The sequence below is a fragment of the Chelonoidis abingdonii genome, chromosome 14 (assembly GCF_003597395.2).
Source record: "Chelonoidis abingdonii isolate Lonesome George chromosome 14, CheloAbing_2.0, whole genome shotgun sequence".
Lineage (NCBI taxonomy): Eukaryota > Metazoa > Chordata > Testudines > Testudinidae > Chelonoidis > Chelonoidis abingdonii.
Genome location: NC_133782.1, coordinates 11,127,424 through 11,148,653, shown reverse-complemented (window position 1 = coordinate 11,148,653; position 21,230 = coordinate 11,127,424). Strand labels below are relative to the sequence as shown.

Here is a 21,230-nt window from a genome sequence, read left to right as displayed (position 1 = left end):
CTCCCTCAGCCCTTTTTGGTTAGGCTAAACAAGCCAAGCTCTTTGAGTCTCCTTTCATAGACAGGTTTTCCACTCCTCGGATCATCTTAGTAGCCCTTCTCTGTATCTGTTCCCATTTGAATTCATCCTTCTTAAACATGGGAGACCAGAACTGCACACAGTATTCCAGATGTGGTCTCACCAGTGCCTTGTATAAAGGTACTAACACCTCCTTATCTCTACTGGAAATACCTCGCCTGATGCATCCCAAGACCACATTAGCTTTTTTCACGGCCATATCACATTGGCAGCTCATAGTCATCCTGTGATCGATCAATACTCCAAGGTCCTTCTCCTCCTCTGTTACTTCTAACTGATGAGTCCCCAGCTTATAACAAAAATTCTTCTTAATCCCTAAATGCATTACCTTGCACTTTCCACTATTAAATTTCATCCTATTACTATTTCTCCAGTTTACAAGGTCATCCAGATCTTCCTGTATGATATCTGTGTTGGCAGTACCTCCCAGCTTTATGTCATCCGCAAACATTATTAGCGCACACCCACTTTTTGTGCCAAGGTCAGTAATAAAAAGATTAAATAAGATTGGTCCAAAAACTGATCCCTGAGGAACTCCACTAGTAACCTCCCTCCAGCCTGACAGTTCATCTTTCAGTATGTCTCCCCTCCACCCCCTCCCCCAAACTATGCTCATGGTTTTCAAGAAAATCTCTCTTCATCCTGCTCAGGTGTGGCATGTTGTTGTCAGCAGTGGTTTTGAAATTCTGCTGTAGTTTACACCATTTCAACCACAGGTTGGATGTGTGCTGTGCAACTGGCAATTAATTTTAGTGAGAAATTACATGGGATGAAGAAAACTATTCTAATCAGTTAACACAGACTGGTAGCTCTACTGTAGTTGTCCAATGATACAGATAACTTTTGGACTAAAGTTTTAGATGTTATAAAAGTATGGGATCTTATCTCTCATTAAAATGTCATTCAGGTTTGTTTTTCGTCCCCTTAAACTATTTCATTATATAGTGCAGAAAAAAACTGCATTGACACTGCTATACAGTATGTTGTATTAGAATGTGCCAACAGATGAATCAGCGTTGCAGGAAACAAGAATTAGACGTGCACGGACTAGTCTCCTGGCTATTTCTTTCCAGGAAACTTCCCTACTACAAAATGTGATTAGTAATTTTTGGCTACTTTGGTTCCTATTTCATTGTTTTTATAGAAAATACAAATCAGAATTATTCTAACTCAAAAGCTTGTGACTTAAGAACATCACATAAGAAAGGCCATACTGGGTCAGACCAAAGTTCCATCTAGTCCAGTATCCTGTCTTCCGACAGTGGCCAGTGCCAGGTGCCCCAAGGGAATGAACAGAACAGGTAATCATCAAGTTGATCCATCCCCTTTTTTCCCATTTCCAGTTTCTGGCAAACAGAGGCTAGGAACACCGCCCTGCCCCTCCTGGCCTAATAACCATTGATGGACCTTACTCTCCCATGAATTTATCTAGCTCTTTTTTAACTCTTTTGTAGTCTTGGCCTTCACAACATCTTTGTCAAAGAGTTCCACAGGTTGACTGTGTATGCTGTGAAAAATCTTTTTTGGTTTGTTTTAAATCTGCCCCAATCATTTGGTGACTCCTAGTTCTTGTGTTATGAGAAGAAATGTAAATACAACTTCCTTATTTACTTTCTTCACAACAGTTATGATTTGTTAGACCTCTAACATAGCCCCTAACAGCTTCTCTTTGTCCCGTTTCATATTTATATCTCTCGCGCATTATGCAGGACCTTCCATAACCCTAATCATTTTGTTGCTCTTTTACTGATCTTTTTCAATTCAGTAGATCTTTTTTTGAGATGGGTGACCATTCATGCAGTATTCAATGATGTGGGCATATCATGGATTTATTATAGAGCAATGTTTATGGATATTATCGTCTATCCCTTCTTAATGACGTCCAACATTCTGTTTTGCTTTTTTGACTGCCGTGCACTAATTTAAGGGATGTTTTTCAGAGAACTATCCACACAATGACGTTCCAAGATCTTTCTTGAATGGTAACAACGAATATTAAACCCCATTATTTTATATATATAGTTGGGATTAGTTTTTCAATGCTGCGATTACTTGCATTATCAACATTAATTTCATTTGCATTTTTCGCCCAGTCACTCAGTTTTGAGGAGATCCCTTTATAGTTCTTCCACAGTCTGCCTGCGGACTTAACTATCCTTGAACTTAGTCTTGTATCATCTGCCAAATTTTCCCCCCCTGTTTACGCCTTTTTCCAGATCGTTTATTGAATGTATTAGGACTGGGCCCAGTACAGACCCCTGGAGGACACCACTATTTACCTCTCTCCATTCTGAAAATATTTTATTCCTACCGTTGTTTCCTATCTTTAACCAGTTACCAATCCATGAGAGGAACTTCCATCTTGTCACATGACAGCTTACTTTGCTTAAGAGCCTTTGGTGAGAGATCTTGTCAAAGGCTTTCTGAAAATCTAAGTACATTATACCCACTGGATCCCCCTTGTCCACATGCTTGTTGACCCCTCAAAGAATTCGAGTAGATTCATGAGGCATGATTTCCCTTTACAAAAACCATGTTGACTCTCCGCCAACAAATCATATTCATCTATGTGTCTGACCATTTTGTTCTTTACTGTACGTTCAACCAGTTTACCCAGTACTGAAGTCAAGCTTACTGGCCTGTAATTGCTGGGATCACCTCTGGAGCCGTTTTTAGAAATTGGCGTCACATTAGCTATTCTCCGCTCATTGTGGTACAGAAGCTGGTTTAAAAATAGGTTACAGACTACAGTTAGTAGTTCTGCAGTTTCACATAGGAGTTCCTTCAGCACTCTTGGGTGAATACCATCTGGTCCTGGTAACTTATTACTGTTTAATTTATCAATTTGTTCCAAAACATCCTCTACTGACAACTCAATCTGGGACAGTTCCTGAGATTTGTCACCTAAAAAGAATGGTTCAGGTTTGGGAATGTCCCTGGCATCTTCAGCTGTGATGGCCAATGCAAAGAATTTATTTTGCTTCTCCGCAGTGGTCTTGCATGACTTGAGTTGGTTTCTGCTTTTCACCTAAATATTTAGCAAAATTTTATATTTTCCTTAAGTTAATATCTTCCAACCTTATCTTGCTCCTCAGGCAAACATCTGTGACTTAAATGAGACCTTAAGGTTTTGTCCAGTTTTTTTCCTTAACCCTTTATTATTGCTACATGCATCCTTCATGTTGATGGTTTAGTTAGACTAAAGATTATTTCAGAATCCTTAAAATGCATCTGTTGTAATTTTTAAAGATTGAAATCTGTTTTAGGAAACCATTTAACATGCTTTAAGTGACTCAAAACAGTTGCTTTAAATGGAAGCAGTTTTCTAACAAAGGTAGAGCGTAGTTTTACTCCCTGTGTCTGGTTCTCATCTCTCACCAGTTTTACACCTCTTGCCTTAAAAGAGGTACTCCTGATTTGCACTTGTGTAAGCGATATCAGAATCGAGGCCAAAATATTTGAGAATTTTTTGAGATGCTCTCAAGACAAAAGATTGCCCCATATGGGCAAAACAAAACAAAAAAAATCCTTTCTAATACAGTAATCTGTTACTCACTATTTATTGCATGTCTTGATTTTGAAACACCAATAAAGTTCAAGGAATGTGGACTTGAATTCTTTTTCCATCCCACATGAACAGTTAATAACCATATTAAAAAGATTGCATAAATATTGCTGGGTGCAGTTCAGATTAGCAGGACAGACACCAGAAAAGACTAATCTGCAGTATTAAAATATTTTATTGCTAATTTGGACCAGTCTTCCTGCCTAAAATGACCGGAAGGAGAATGAAGAAGAGGGTCTCTCATTTACCCGTCTCCCACTACTGTGACCCAAATGTTATCTTGGGGATGTGGGATACATCATCATGAGGACACTGTTGCAGGGCACATCACTGATTGGGTGTTAAGTCCAGACTCAGCCTTTCTGCTTTCTAACCTAGAAAGCTGGTCCTAAAAGCTGTTGTAGGGCAAGGATCTGAGGTTATTTTTCCTCCCCTTATAACATCATGACAAGAGGAGGTGCTCCTAATCTCCTTCCTGTAAGAGTAGTGGTATTCAGTTATGTGCTTAACTACTTTATCGTGTTTCTGTCCTGCACCAGGTTATCCTGGTTGTAGTATGAAATGCTTTGGTTATTTTCAGCGTGGTTACATTGGCTTATTCTGGAAAATGTCCATTTTTAAATTGCTTCCATGTTGAGTTTCCAGGGAGGTTTTTTTTCATGGTTTATTTTTACTTTCCTCTGTTCACATAAGCTTGCTGCTCTTAGACCTAATTGCTGTGATGAATAGTCCTCCTGAGAAGCCCTTACTATAAAATGTGAGTAAGACATGAGAATGGGAGTTGGGAGTCCAGGAGTTCTGTTCCTAGCTGTGCCAGAGATTTCCTCTAGGATCTTGAGCAAATTATCCAACCTCTGTGCCTTGGTTCCTTCCTCACAGGGGTTGATACTAAATTTATTAATATTTGCAAAGCACGTTAGGGTTCTGGGTTGAAAGGGTCTGGAAAAGTGCAGTGTATTAGAATTGACTGACTTTTAAATCATTAATAGGGGAAATCTATTACCTATCACTTTTGGTGCATTTGGGAGGTGGGGGGATTCCTTCTCTCACTGATTAAGATGCCAGCCATGGGGGGACTGAAGTAGGTTCAACTGTGGAAGGTTTCTACCTCAAGGTATGAGATTTAGGCATGTTACAGGTTAGTGTGTGTCATTGCCTGTTTGACTTCTTGGTTGTGTTTTGCTCAGGTGAGCCAAAGTGGGACATCGGTGTCCCTGGATGACAGCTTAGGGTGAAAAGAGGCTAGAGTTAACTTATAAGGTCAGCCTGCCCATAGGTGTGAGAGCTGGATACGTGAGAATTAAATTAGTGTAAATTTTGCCACAGTCTCAAAAAGCTTGTGGTCCTTTCTGTCCTCGATTACGGTAAGTTCTACACTGAGCTTTCTTTGGCACGGACTTCAAATAAACAGAAAGTCAGAACACTGAACAGTCTTGGAACAGAACTTGTTGAACAGCCTTGGTAAATCATTCAGCAGCTAAGCAGTTAATACAAGGTAAAAAGTACAGTAAAATTGTGGTAGTTTTGTATTTCCTCAGTTGTTGTTTTGAAGAGATGCATCAAGGTAACAAAGCTCTGGGACAAGAGAAGTTAGTGGGAGAGATGGCAAGAGTGAGGGAGGAAGATCAAAAGTGTGTTGGAACATAAAGTTAAGATCCTGGGTAGATGCAACAGAGGTTCATTGTTCTAATACATTTTTTTTCATTAAGCTGCTGTTCTCCTAATACAAACATACATTTGCAGCACCTGAGGACGCTCTATGCATTGCTGAAGTTTCTGTAAATTTGTGTGTTAGTTCATTTTTGTGCTGATTCTTTTTTTTTCAGATCAGCATACTTAATATTTTAAGGCATATTTGAAGATAATTGATCTGTTGGATGATTTAAATCTGTTTTAATACTAAATGTGCACCAAACTGTTGGGCTAGCTATCCCAAGTCTGTTAGGGCAATTAGAGTTCAGCTGTGAGAAAATTACACAAACGTGTAAATCGATCTTTCTCTTTCTCCTCCTTTCTTCTCAGGTAACCAGAGCAGCAGGGACTTTGGACAACAAGTCCTTTCCCTCACTGCACTGTGAATAGCTTTATAACTAAAAAATAAACTCCAAGTTTTTGGGACCAGGGGAAAGGAAACATCAAAATAAGAAAAGCCTAGAAAATACGAAGTTTTAATGAGAGGGCAACACATGGGGTAGGGGAAATGAAAACAAGACTGAGAATTAAGAATTTACTGACAATTAATTGGGCACACAAAAGTGTTGGAAGAAGGAAAAGAACTAACAAGAGAGGCAAGAGAAATTTTTGAAGTAATACTGTTTGAAACTTTCTCCTGCTTCTCCTATCCCACCTGCATTTTCCTTTGCAAGGAAATTATTTCTTTCTTCAAATATCGATTAATTTCATGTTAGAGAGACAGCTGCGGTTTTGAATTTGACCTAATTTTAAAACGGTTAATATTTAGAATCCCAAAGTCTTTCCTAGGTGTAACACCAGTTGATGTCAAATTGGCTTTTTGTTCCATGAACGCTTAAGGGGGAGGGGGGGGAAAGGCTGAAAAAAATTAACCTCATTCTCTGAATAAATTTTTCCATGCCCTCTAAAGACCTCTTCCCCCATAGAAAAAGAAATGTGTGCTGGGAGGATTAGGATTACACCACTGGGGAAATTCAAAAATGAGTGCACATTTATGTGTCTAATTTCTGTGCACAATTACTAAAGAGTGAACACCCAATAGTGATTAATGTGTGCTTGACAGTTCATTTAGATGCTTGCTTGGCACAATTGCACAAACACTCAGGGTCGTTACGTGTGCAGATTAGACCTGCACATTCTTCTGGCCTGCAAATCTGGACTGCTAAATCTACTTCCAGTTAGCAAATGGCAGATGGTCTTGATAATAGTCCTGCCATGAGTGCTGGGGACTGGACTAGATGACCTCTCGAGGTCCCTTCCAGTCCTATGATTCTGTGATGACCATTAAGATACTAGAATAGTTAGAGCTGTAACTAAACACATTGGCTGAAAGGGGATTTCAGCTGGCAAAACCAAGAAGCTGAATTTCTTTGTAGAGGTCCTAAAATAAAACTTTGGGAATTGGATACGGCTGCTGCCTTATCATCACATGGACAGTATAAGAATGTGAGGTGCTTCTGACATATCTTTCTGGGGAGGATATAACCTAATCATGTGCTGTATGCCCATGAAACAGGAATATTCTGCTCATTGGTAACCTGCCATTTCCATAGCAGAGCTCCTGAAGAGATATCCAAACAATGGTGTCTTAAAACTGCAGTGCTAGTTAGAGACATTTCTTTCCTTTAAACAAGAAGTAGGGAAAATGTAATTTTAAAAACCCCAACAACTGTACAATGATTATTTGAAAGGTCATATGCAGTTCTGCTTGCAGAAAAGGTGACTCGGAATATGGTACCTAAGCCTGTGAATAACCGGTCTAAGGAAATTAATTGCAAACTGCTTAAAAGCTCTGATAGAAAAGTCTGTGGTTACTTATAACAGTCATGTGTACAGTGGTTTGTGTACTTAAATTACTAATCGGTTGCTTGTTTCTTTTTAAGTTTATTCAAAAATTCTTTGTTGGGCTAGAAGCCAGAAATATGATTATATATAAAACATGTAAAGTTGCTGGAGTTCAAACTCATTTTTTCAAATGCAGAAAGCCTTTTTTCATATAGTATTTTTAGTATGTCTCTGGCAGGTGCTCTGAAGTATAGAGCTTTCCTGGGATATGTGTTTGATTATAAACCATTTTAGGAACATATGTCATATTTAACTCTGGCACAATAATAATATCTAGTTCTTGTATGGTGCTTTTAATCCATAAATGCAGTGTGCTTATATCTGTTGTTACACTGCAAAAAGTTAAATCCTGTAAATCCTTTGATAATTTATTTTGTAAGTTACAGATGTTAGAAGTCTGATGTAGCCCAATTATATCATTCTTGAGATATAGATACCTTCCAGCAATCGCTGCTTATTGAAACCCAGAAGAGCAATTCCTCTATACTTCTGTGTACATTTGAACATAAATGAACCAGTCCTTGTTTTTTAATTATTTTTTAAATTAATTGAGTGGATTGCTGACACTTCCAAAACTATAAACAGACCTTAAATTCAGGCAATATATCACCCTTAAGTGAGGAAAAGAGTAAAATAAATATTTTTATCATAGTGGATTTGGGAAACTTGAAAGGGAGCCAGTGTGTTTGTTATGGCCCATCTTAAATGCCTCAAAACTAAGTTTAGAATTCTTATTTTTCCCCTTTAATTTTTTTAAACATTTATTTTCAGCAGGTCGCCATAATGAACCTCTTCCTGTGGAAATTAGCTTATTAGTCATTAATAAATAAAAAGACTGAAAAAAATATTCTGATTGGATAAATAAATTATTCCACAGGATGAATGTGGCCTTGTAGTATCTAATCTGTGCATAGTATGTGTACAAATTGAGGAACTGAATGTGTGTTAATCAGGTATAGAATTTACTGCTCTTTGATACACTGTTATTCTGATAGATGAACAGCCAAGCAGGCTTCAGAGGTGGTAACTCTTAGCCACGAGCTCCCTGTTGCCCATCTCTGGATTTAGTAATTATATTCCAGTCAGCAGTAGCATAGCATAGAGCAGGGGTCGGCAACCTTTTGTAAGTGCTGTGCCGAGTCTTTATTTATTCACTCTAATTTAAGGTTTTGTGTGCCAGTAATAAATACATTTTAACATTTTTAGAAGGTCTCTTTCTATAAGTCTATAATATATAACTAAACTATTGTTGTATGTAAAGTAAATAAAGTTTTTTAAAATGTTTAAGAAGCTTCATTTAAAATTAAATTAAAATGCAGAAGCCCCTCTCACCTCCCCCGGACCAGTGGCCAGGACCCGGGCAGTCTGAGTGCCACTGAAAATCAGCTCGCATGCTGCCTTTGGCACGTGTGCCATAGGTTGCCTGTCCCTGGCATAGAGAGATGTAGTCTTTGGAGACAGTCAGCATGTTGAATTGCACTTGGAAGCAAACAGGAAACCAGTGCAAAGCACAAGTATTACCTTCCCCTTTAGCCCTATTCTGCCAACAAGTGTCTGCTTTCTGCTCTACCTAAAACTTCCACCCAGTCTTCAAGTAAATCACATTGATGCATCTCCTGAAATATCTTACACAGCAAATATTCCTTCCCTCAAGGAATTTGAAATTTTCAGGCCTCTTGTCACAATGATGGACTGAGATGGAGAGTGACCCCTTATGCATTTTAGACTTTTGGAGGCCTTGTGTTCCTGGAATTTATGTTGTTCAAACCAGATATTCGGCCATTTGTTGTTGGTTTTCTAATTATTTATTTATTTTTACTCTCTGCACATATGACAGTACAAGATCTTACTGCTTGGGTAAGAGTAGGTATTGAACTGTGTCCAAACAGTACTTCCAAGTGGTCACTTACGCAAGGAAATCAGTTGTCACTGGCATGTAGAGTCAGTCAACATAATCTACAAGTTAAGAATCATCTCTTGGAGCAAGCAGATTTGGATCTGCGCTCTCCCTTTACTTTAAAAATAAATAAAATAATAAAATTTAAGACAAAGAGGTTGTCCGTTGCACTGTTTTATTTCAGTGTCTTTTTGGAAAAAGTGTCAGTGTTTTTGCATAGGACATGCTTTCCAGTTTGTATTACGTCTGCATTCTGGGATGAGATGTCACTGTTTCTAAACTTCTTTTGTAGGTCTGTGTGGAAATACTTTTCAGGTATCTGCATAACTATCGAATTAGAACATAATATAGCATGTATTGTTTATTTCTCTCCTTTTCCCCATTAGTTACTTATTATACCCGTATTGTGCGGAACTGGAATTTGTAGATACATATTTCTTAGATAGTTGAAGTGTACAGGTACTGAAGATATTGTGCTTTTATTTTTAGTACATTTATTAGGAGGGAAGGTTTTATTAGTTACCATACGTATTTTATTAATTAGGATTTTGTCTTATTGCATGGAATTATTTTACTCATGTATTGGTCATGCTCTGTTTTGATTTGAGAAATCTCCCTGCTGCAGTGTGTGTGAGTTCAGACTGTCAAATTATGGAAAGTAGTAGGCAGGGCTAGTGTCCCAGCACTGTTACTTGTAGATATTGAGAGTCTGGGGGGACAGATGTCAGAAGTATGTTTCTGTTACCTTACTTTTTATGACATCTTTTCCCTCCTCATACTCCTCCTAATCTAGGCTTTTGGTTGAGGTATCTCTGTGAGGTTTTATTCCTGATATCTTGCTATTTGCAAAAGCAAATGTTCTTTTTTTAAGAGACATCTTTTGAGCTTTGTAATCTTCAGGGATGGATCTATTGGTGGAAAAGAAAGTTCCTGTTCTCTGCAAATAGTGATTTATATTAGGGGGATCACATTTTTGAATGTACTTAAATCACTTAGGCGCCTATCTCCTATTTTCATAAGTGGCATAGGCACTTGGGAGCCCACCTCATTGAAAGTTAGCAGGACTTGGGCACTTAAGTCACTTTTGAAAATGGTCACTTTAATGCTTTTGGAAAATGTTACCTAGATCCACACTCTGTCACCTCCTGTAAATTGGAGTTTTTTTGTTGTTTGAAGCTGACAGAGGTGGTGATATTCTATGTATGCCCTTTGGTCACATGACTTGTGGATTTCCCAAGAGTTCTAAATTATTTTAGTTTGTTGTTGAGCCTCTGCATCTTGTGTCTAAAATCAGGGATGTGGTCTCTACTTTACCTAAGAATTACAGGTATGTATGCATTGTGTGTGGGAGGGGGAATACTTGGCACTCGGCACTGTAAATGTGCTAACCCCTGAAAATGGTGAACTAAGTAACACAGGGAAGGTAATACCAAGAGTTAGCGGAAGAGAGAAATTGAGGAGCAAGCTTTGCCAAACAGTTAGTGGTACTTATTGAGAAGTACCAACAGCATGCTCAAAGCAGCACATGTATGAGAACATGATCTGTGCCCACAGACAAAACAGTTCAAAGACAGTGTATCAGATTGTCTAAAGTCAAGATGGTGCAGAAATCTAGCTGTGTTCTAAAGTTAGCACTAAGCATGTTTCATTTCTCATGATTAGAAAGCATTTATAATTGTTTTTCTTTATACGTATATACTCCTTTTCGTGCTGACATTTTTCCCCTCTGTTTTGCTTTCAGGAGTTTTATGAACATACAAAAACACTTTGGCAAGATGAAGGTGTGAAAGCCTGCTACGAGAGGTCTAATGAATATCAATTGATTGATTGTGCACAGTAGTAAGTAGTACTTCTGTTCTGATATATATTGTCAATAGCTATAATTTTAGTATTTGCAAATGATAGAATGCACTTTGTTTCCTGACACACACATTCTATCCCATGAAAAGAATAAAAGTTTACTATACAGTGAAACCTGTCTTAATCAGCCACTTGTGGGACCACTAAAATTAGTCAGCTAATGGTAGTTTTACATGTTAAAGACAAATTATATTGCAGACATTGGAGATCCCTTTAAGCAGTCTTGACAGGAGACTCAGTTTTTCCTGAGATAAACTGTGTCTTAATAGTGTGTCTGAAAGCCAGTCCCCTTCCTTTCCAGTGACAATCACTTGGACCCCACCTCCTTGTCCACTGGCAATCAGATAAAATCCTTGAGGCATCAGCAATTGTTTATGTGGAAAAGTTAGACTGGGAGGAACATCTACTTTATTTGTAGCTTTTTAATGCCATTTAGTAGCCAGAAAGAAGGTGATGGAGCCACCAGCAGCGGCTTGATGCATAGTTAATACACACTTCAGAATGGGAATCACTCCACTCCCATATTAATATTACCATGTATAGTAATAATTATAGGGATATTAACAGACTGGAGGCAAATTTGCAGATCTTTACTCATAGCAGAGTTCAGAAGTTTGGTAGTTTTACTATGTTTGTTTTCTATAAAGATTACTTATACTTTAGTCATAGTCTTAGAGTTGAAGGCTAGAAGGGACCACCAGAACATCTAGTTCCCGTGTGCATAATGAAACCTTTTTTATTTGGAAGAGTTATAAAAGGTACCATCTATGAATATTGGAGTCTATCATTCTCTTTAGCTTTTGGTAGAAGTCAAAAGCAAGATTTTGTGATTGGGGAAACAGTTGCGTCTCGTTTCATATAACGATCAGTGGTCGGGAGTGCTTGAGACTGTGTTTAGGACTGGGTCTTTCACAAGTTTAAAAGCATTAGATAAAGTAGAATATGATTTTATGTCTCTGTTTACCTCACAGCAAAAGTAAGTCTAAAATTATCTTTGCTATAAAGAGACTGCCTACCATGACTCTTGCACGGTTCTGGGTCTTAAGAAACCACTGTAAAGTTATGACAATGTTTAATACAATTTTGTTTGACCTGCAGTTAGACCACCCTCCTCGAGGTTACTGATATCTTTCTAGTCCTTTATGTGGTCACTTAAAGTGGTTTCATTGTAAGTTTATTTGCTCCACAACAGAAATATTTAGAGGTTTGGGATTTTGAGTTTGATGTGTAACACTATAGCCTAAGGTGATGCTCTGTCCTTACTAACAGAACTAGTAAAAACCATGTTTCTGGTAGTGTTTGGTTACCTTCCTCTTTCTGCTAGCAGAAGTAGGTAATATTAGGAACTTGGACTCCCTCTGTCATGTTGCTCTGTATGGGAGTGGGATAACAGTTTTATCTTTTGCTTAAGATGAAAACTCAGGAGAAAACTTAAAATATTTTTTGCAATCGTTCATGATTCCTGGACATGGACTTTGTGTTGGGTCAGCAGGCAGGAATGGCCTTTGATGGTTTTACCATCCTGCTCCATCTAATGGAACGTTGATTTTTACAGCATGGGTTGTTGAACTAAAAATAAAACCTGACCACTGGTGACAAATTACAGAAATTTGTCTAGACTATTTTTCATTGTCCAATTTGTTTTTAATTTATTCTGTAATCTCAACGTTTATATTGTTTTTTAACTTAGAATTTGTTGCAACATTTTAGTAGTTCTTTTTATAAAGAATTTTGTCCTTGTTAGTTATAGTTCCTTTTGGTGCTTTTTGATACTGCACTATTCAGTATTTTTAATATTCTAGAACCAAAGGGGAAATGTTGATACTGAAAAATGTTTGCTCAGAAATTAACTCTGCTTTGAAATCACGGCATACCTCATTGCTACTGAATCTTCTAGAAAAGTATCAAAAATTACTTTTAGCAAAATTATAATGACAGACTGATTATCTTCAAATTAGTCCAATGGCCACACTTAAAACAAACCAATAAAAGAAAACCACCAAAGACAAAACAGAGATTCCACCACTGAGGACTATTTTAGTTTCAGTGTGAAGAGAACCATTAATAATGGTAATGGGCCTTAGGTTTCTGTTCTACAGTTAAATTACTCTTCTAAGGAGACAGTTTGTTCAGAGAAAATATCCAAGGTTTTTAAACGCTTTCTGCTTTTTAAAACTGCCAGAGTAAAACAAGAAATGGGCACTACTGAATTTAAATAATATAAATTCTATTAATCATCTTTTGTTTTCAAAATAAATGCAGTTTCCATGAAGTTTTTTTGCTCTTCCAAAGTTAATCTTTTTTAAAAGGTTCAGTAACTTCTGTCTCCTGTGAGCCACTTACACTCTAAGTTTATACAATTTTGTTGATAGAAATTGGCAATTATCAATTTCTAAGGCTGACTGGGTTTTTTGTAAATGTGTATTACTTTTTACCATAGTCCTCTTCACTAGGACTGCTTCCAAGTGTGTATTGGTGAATACTTAATTGTTTTTTACGAGAACCATCTAATTCTTTTATTTATATATGTTTATATATAGATTACTAATAAGCATGTTCGCACTCTTGCAGATAGTGTATTAATATACAAAACGGTTTGCAAGATACAGGAAACTTAGGTTTCATAAGTTGTTTAAAACCAAGCTTTTTAGTCTTTCTATACAGTAGCAGTGAAGAAATCAACTTGAAATTTATGTATTTATTTGGCATTCCAAAATTTTGCTTATCAAAGGTGAACTTGACCCATCCCTGTGCAAAGCCTGCATAAAGCCCACACAAAGCCTTTGTGCAGGAAAAATGGAGATTGAGAGGATGGCATCTGCCTTCAGTCAGTGGGCAGGCTGTGATCCAGCCCCTGCATGGCTGTTATTCCAGCCAGTGAGCTAGCATAGCAGCCACTGCCCCCTCCATTGACCCTCTTATGCATTTCTGGGGGCAGACTATGACTCCTCCCTTTCCTTTCATACTTGCTGATTTGGAGCCAGAGCTCTAGTCCTCTTGGCAGTGCAGAGGGAGTGTGGAGACAGACCTGCATGGTCTCTCCATGTGCATGCCTCCTTGCACAGTGGCACAATGAAGGTTAAAATGCTACAGAGAGGTAGGCCTCCTGTACTAGGGTGAGACACACCTCAAGCCAGCAATTTGTGTGTAATGGTGTGTGAATTGAGCTTTATTTTTCCTAGATTTGGGGCTTAGATTCTGTTTCTTCCCACTGAATCCATCTGCCTATCCGTAACTTGCCAAGATGGAAAGAGTAAGCCCTGCCCCATGACCTAGATTGACCCTCATTCTTTTAGAAATTAAAAAGTGAAATAATTTGGCCCCTCTAGTCTCTCTCTCTTTTTTTTTTAGTGGAAAAAACTGAAGAGTTGCCTGGGCTTACTTCTGCATAGCTTTCTTTCTCCTTTTATAGTTCTGGGGGTTTTTTTAAAGAGGAAAGTTGATTCTCTATATTGAGAGAAAGAATAGCTATTTTCCAGCAGAGGGTTCCAGAGAGATTTTAAATTATGATGTTACTTTTAGTCTTAAGTCATGTTGAAAAGCAAGAGATTTTGGGATATGCAGACTCACACTCTTTCACAGACCAAGAAGAGCCCACCCATGTGTAGGGCAGAGGTGCTTATCCTGGCTGCCTTTCCCATCTCTGTGAAAGAAGCCCCCTCTAATCAGTCATATTTTTAGAGCATGCTTCACTGTATTGTCTAGGCATCAGTATCTTGGAATAGTATCTCTCTCCCATGCACGTCCAGCAGCTAAGCCCTATAGTTACTTTATCATAACTATTTAAAAACTTTTCAACATCTTTCCATGGTAGGTTATACATTTAATGCACGGGGACTACCTCTGTCTTTCTCTTCCCCCTCCCCACCACCCAAATACACATTATGATGAAATTTACATAGAACTACTTGGGAGGCACAAGGCTCTAACCTTAACTGTAAGAACAACTCTTCTGCTGTCTTCTGTCCCTCACTTCTGCTTTTAATACCAGCCCCCTTCCAGTTTTGCAGCTTGAAATTATACCCAGGTTTGCTGAGAGTAAATAACATTTGTCAACATAGAGGCATCCCTGTTGATTTTGAAAGAGTAGCTGCCTCTACTCATCATGAGCTTTACTGTACATCCTGCTTACTAATGGTTGCAGTTTTAGGGGAGTAGGAAGGAGACTGTTTCCCTTCTCTTAACTGGATTTAGTAACTAGTTACTTTCAGTTCTGTTTTTAGAAAATGTGTGGTCTGGGAGCTTTCATCAGTTTCACTCAATATGGAATGTTCTGTAGGTGTGAGAAGGGAACTATATTGAGGAGGAAAATAGGACTCCTCGTCCTTGAATATTCTAGAGATTCACATTGGGGAAAAAAATAGAAATGTTTACAGAAGTTGCACTGTAATATTTATCATTATTTCTGGCTAATGATATAGCATACAGAAAACTCAAAGCAACGATACATGATTTAACAACATTCCTATCTAGTCCATGAAGAGCACAAAACTGCATTTTTATTCAAAAATACACATTACTATTTAATATTAAAGAACGTAAGGTTCACTGTCTCCATTTTACTGCCTCAGTACTTGTTTGCAGCATCAAAGGCACATTTCCGTAGCTTGAATTTGGTTTTATCTTGTAATAAAGCTTCACTGCATTGTATTAATGATATGTATTGTGTTAGCACCTGTGGGGGGAGGGCCCCATTTTACCTGGTATTGTACAAACACGTAACAAAATTGTTGTGGTTCAGATTTGAAAAAGTATTTAGGTGCCTAAAGATGCAGATAGATGCCAAAATACCTTTAAAATCTTGAGCTTCTCTTTGATTTTGACATTTATAGTTTATTTTAACATAGTTGTAATGCTTAGTGTACTAGTCAATATTCCGAAGTGCATTTTGTAAAAGTAGTGAAATCTTAGTAATATGAGTCCTCACTACAGCCTCTGGTGTTAAATCTTTCAGAACTGGGGTGATCACTGTTTGTAGATGCAGACACTTGAGGTATGGATTAACTGGGTTCTACTGTAATGCATTGTCTTGATGGTGTGGTCTTGATTAATCAGACTGATTCCTTTCACTAATTTTCAAGGCAGTCTTTACATCGATCTAATTTGCAGTTTGTGTAATATTTATAAGGAATAAAATCCATTAAGGGGCATAATTTCATTTGGAGGGCTGTCTTGTTATCAGAAAATACAAGCTGCACTGATTGTTCTCTTAAATATATTACCAAAACCACATAATTCCAGAACACAAGTGTATCGAGTTAATTCAGTAGGGCCATTAATTTTGCTGTAATTTGTGAATGAGTTAATATTCTACTTTGTGAAACTGAATACAATAGGAAACATTAAGAGTCTAAATATATATAAAAAAGGAATGTATTAAGATGTTAATGTATGGTCTAGGAGCTCAAAGATCAAACTACAGTAATTGCTACCATTTTTTCATGGGGAGACTTTTTTGGCTAATCAAGCTGTCCACACAGATTAACTTTTTTTTAAACCCACTTCAGAAAACGTGCCGTATACATAGCAAATGCTTTTAATCAAATGCAATCTTATCCTACACAATCCTAAAACTAATCTGAATAATCATTTTAATGTTTTAGGGCTCAGCTATTATAGGCGGGGCTGTTAAAACCAGCTGTTACTGAAGTTGTCAGATAATTCCCATGCTAAGACCGTGTTTTCAGTTGCTTATAACTTTGCCAAACTTTAATAATTTGGTATGAAATTTTGCATTCCAAGTGTCTGCCTCGGGCTGAATTTTTTGGGAAAAATTTGATCCAATACGTTCAGCCATTTCCAAGAGCAGGACTATGGAAAAATGCATTGTTTTGCCCAAATTAAAAAGTTGGGTTTTTTTGAAAAGTTCTAGTCACCCCCATTCTTTAGAGCAGGGACTGTAAATTTATTTGAGGTGGTCTTTATGTCAGAGATATGACTTTTGGAGTCCGTAGGAAATCTGCCCAAACTTGGCCAAGGTATAAGTTTTTGAAAAAATGCAGTTTGCACATACAGTAGCACCTCAGATTTACAAAGTTACAAGCATCTCAGGAGTGAAGGTTGTTCATAACTCTGAAATCTTTGTAACTCTGAACAAAATGTTATGGTGGTTCTTTCAAAAGTTTACAGCTGAACATTGACTTAATACAGCTTGGAAACTTTACTGTGCAGAAGAAAAAATGCTACTTTTAAGCATCTTATTTTTTAATGAAGCAAGCACAGAAACAGTTTCCTTACCTTGTCAAATCTTTGTTAAACTTCCCCTTTATTTTTTAGTAGTTTACATTTAACACAGGACTATATTGTATTTGCTTTTTGTTTGTTTGTCTCTGCTGCTGCCTGATTGTGTATTTCTGGTTCCAAATGAAGTGTGTGGTTGACTAGTCAGTCCGTAACTCTGAGGTTCTACTGCACTCAGTAGCCGACTTAGATTTCAGCAGCTTAATTCCCTCAAAATTCCCTCTGCACTGGGCATTCGTCAGTGTAGAGCTGAGCCATTGCAGCTGTGGGCTGCTATTGGCTATGTGGGATTCAGGCACAGGGAGACCGTCTCTCCTGTGCTCTCAATTCCTCTCTGAGGACATGGAGTCTGAAAACCAGCCCCGCCTCTGCCCTGCCTTTTGCCCCCAATGCCCCACCCACCCCACTTACTCCTTTCCCAGCCTCCTCCCATCGCTTGCTGCTCTCCCCCCTCAGCTCCAGCAAGAGCATTCTCCAGGGACTTGCAAACCCCAGCTCCAGCAGGCTGCCTGGGAGCACAGATCAGAAGAGCCCTGCGGCTGCATGGGAGCAGCCAGGCAGCCCCGCTGATGAGCTAACACAGCTCTTCTGCCTAGCTGCCTCCTGCATCTCTCTGTGCTACCTGCCCTGCAGCCCCCTTCCCTTCCTGCTTGAGCCCTCCCTGCCCTGGAGCTGCCTGAGAGCATGGACAGGGGAAGCACCAGCTGACGGAGCAGCTTGTGTTCCTTCCCTCCTGGGGAACATTTCCATGCCCACTGGGAGCCCCTTACCCAGCTCACCATGGGCCCCCCACACTCTGTCTTCTGCTGCAGCCCTGCAAACCATGCTCCTTGAAGGGGCCACCTGTGGCCAAAGCCGATGCATCCATGCTGCCATAGGGGCCGCCACTTCAGGGCTGGGTGACTTCCTACACGCACCTCTCTTCCCCCAATGGTAACAGGACTTTTAATGTTCAGTCAATACATCTGACTGGACACTGCCAGGTTCTCTTTTCGACTGGACCCCTGGCAACCCAATGCTGACGTCCTAACTTGAGTCCCGTGCACACACAAAAACGCTTTGCTTGAACGTTGTGTTGGCTGGCCTACCAGGAGGTATAGGCCTCAGCTAGCTAGTTAAGGGGTTCTCACCACAACTTTTTTAGTGGCCTCAGAGTGCAGCTTACAATTTTTGCTCAAATACTTAATTAACTTTAGGAAAAAAACAAATATATATACGTGTCCAAATTTATTTACAGAGTTTCTTTTTGCAGACTCAATAATAAACATAATGTACAGTTGTCTGTATTCTGTTTAGATCCAGAAAGAATAGAAACACAAATAAGGTGCTTTGCACATTCTTGTCTTTTTTTTATTGCTTTTGCTTTTTTGGTTTCTTTTTAAAAAAGACTTGCTAGTAAGTCTGCTTCTGTGAAAACTGGTTTTTGTTAATATTAACAAACATACAAATATCAATTTTCACAGCAGAGTTACTCAACCCTGGAAAGTCAGGGGACAAATTAAGCCCTGGATGGGGAGATGGGTAGGGAGACAGCTAGGGCCAGTGGCGATGCAGGGGTGGTGGTGAGCCAATTGACAGCACCTGCTGCCATGTGGCTGGGGTAAAGCCCTTTGACTGAAGCCTTCCGCCCTCCACCCCAGTGCTGAAGCCCAAAGCTGGAGCCTCATTGCCCCATAAAGGCTACTCGCTCACTACCTACTCCTCCAGTGCTTGTGGCTCCACGAGGGGTATGGGTCCAACCTGTGCTGGTGGCCCTGGAGGAGGGTCCACTTCCCCTCCTCCCCTCCAAAGTCACTGCCTAGGAGGTTGTGGTCACAAGGAAAGCTCTTGGTGGCTGCATTTGAGAAATGTTGAGCTAGCTGGCACAACTTGTCAGCTGCTTAATGCAATCACTTGCTAATAGAATCATTCTGTGCGGTAATCCAGTCCACTCTGTGCAGCCAAGTGTTACTTGCAATGTGGCCACTAACTCAAGAGGCATTGACTTGAGTGTAGATCATTCAAGATAAATCCTCAGTGACGCCATTGGGTTAGTCTTCATTGAAAACTTACACTGGCATAACTATTGGCTTGTCTACACTGGCAACGTTAAAGTGCTGCCACGGCTTGTGTAGTCGCAGCAGAGCGCTGGGAGAGAACTCTCCCAGTGCTCTAAAAAAAGTACCTCCACAAGAGGCGTAGATACCAGAGCTGGTGCACTGTCTACACTGGCGCTTTACGGCACTGAAACTTGCTGCACTCAGGGGTGTTTTTCACACCGCTGAGCGAAAAAGTTGCATCGCTGTAAAGTGCCAGTGTGGATAAACTGTGTCTCTCTCAAGGATGTGAAAAATCTACACCCTTGAGAGATGTAGCTATGCTGACCTAACTCCCAGTCTAGACAGTTATAGTTTGATGGAAGAATATTGTTGATCTAGCTACCACCTTTCAGGGAGGTGGATTAACTACAGCGGTGGGAGAGCCCCTCCTGTTACTGTGGGGAGTGTTTACACACACTGAAGTGCTACAGTAGCACAGCTCATGCTGCTGTCTCATTTTAAGTGTAGACATAACCATAGCCGCTGTGATGCTAGTCAAGTCACTTAAGCTAAACTTTTCACACGTGATCACTAATTGTGTTCTATTTTCTGGATCCCCAGCTAGAGACCATGCGGTCTCATTTGCTGAGTGCTCATAGATGCAACTGAAGTAATGGGAGCTGTGCTTTGAACATATAAAGTTCTATGTAACATTAAGTACTCTGAAAAAACACTTCCTGGGCATCTCAAATTGGGCACTCAAAATTAGTGGATAGTTTTGACCGTAATCTCTCGTGCCTGAGTTCACCATCTGTAAAATGAGATTAATAATGTCCACTCATGTCACAGGAGTATTGTGAAAATATTTTTTTAATAGTTTGTGAAGGACTTAGTGATGAGCACCGTAGAAAAGCTCATGAGGAAATTAATTCTGTTTTCAAAGCAGCTGGGTTTGAAAAGTGTGCAGTAAATATAATCACACATTGAACAATGAGGGAAAAAACAAGTATTGAATAGATGCTCATGAAGTGAGCACCATCTATCCTTGCACCAAATGAGGCAAAGTCCTGTGAAAAAATACTATGCGACTGCGTAATTAATGACTGTATCATAACGCATATATGCAAGGGGGCCGAATTAGGGTTGCACTGGCAACCATAATTCTTTCATTTCCTAGCTTTTGAGTGCTTGACTTTGCAACTTGCATAATATTCTTTTAGCTTAGTTTTTGTATGTGTAATACTAGAAATAGCCCCAGTAGCAGCTAAACCACAGGCTACTTCATAGATCTGCCGTGACTTCTGATTCTTTGAGGTAATTGGGGAAAGTTTTTTCAAACTCTATTCCCAAACTCCATCCAGTCTGGTGACCATTTTAATGGCTACTTGGATCATGCTGAGGGAGTCTTTTAAAACTGTACCCGATAATGAACTCTTAGAGCTGATGTCAGTCAGAGAAGCTTTATTTATGACTGGAGATGGGTGAACCATTTTATAAATATCAGAGGGGTAGCCGTGTTAGTCTGCATCTGTAAAAGCAGCAGAGAATTCTGTGGCACCTTATAGACTAACAGACGTTTTGGAGCATGAGCTTTCGTGGGTGAATACCCACTTCGTCAGATGCATGATGCATTTTATAATTGAGAACAGACCTGAGCTCTTTTATAGTAATATAATAGTTAGCACTTGTACAATGTCTTTCATCCAAGAACCTCTCTTTTTTAGCCTCACAAACACCCTAGACAGGATAGGAACAATAAGTTGTGTTCCCCTTTTACAGGGTCAGTTAGGCTGACCAGATAGCAAGTGTGAGAAATCGGGATGGGGGTAATAGGAGCCTATATAAGAAAAAGCCCAAATATCGGGACTGTACCTGTAAAATCGGGACATCTGGTCACCCCTAGGGTCAGTTAAGACACAAAGGATTTAAGTGACTTGCTCAGGATCCCATAATGCCTAATCCAAAGCCTATTGAAATCCATGGAATGATTGACTGACTGCAATGGTCTTTGGGTCAGGCCTATAGCAAGTGAGAG

At 39.2% G+C, this 21,230-nt stretch overlaps 1 protein-coding gene across 2 annotated transcripts in view; it reads left to right on the top strand.

Moving 5' to 3' along the window:
* GNAS (GNAS complex locus) overlaps positions 1–21,230 on the top strand; it is a 249,684-nt gene that overhangs the window by 174,345 nt on the left and 54,109 nt on the right. For both annotated transcript variants that reach the window (XM_075072240.1, XM_075072241.1), the window contains exon 5: positions 10,819–10,916. In XM_075072240.1, coding sequence (XP_074928341.1) covers positions 10,819–10,916 — 98 coding nt within the window. The remainder of the gene's footprint in view (positions 1–10,818; positions 10,917–21,230) is intronic.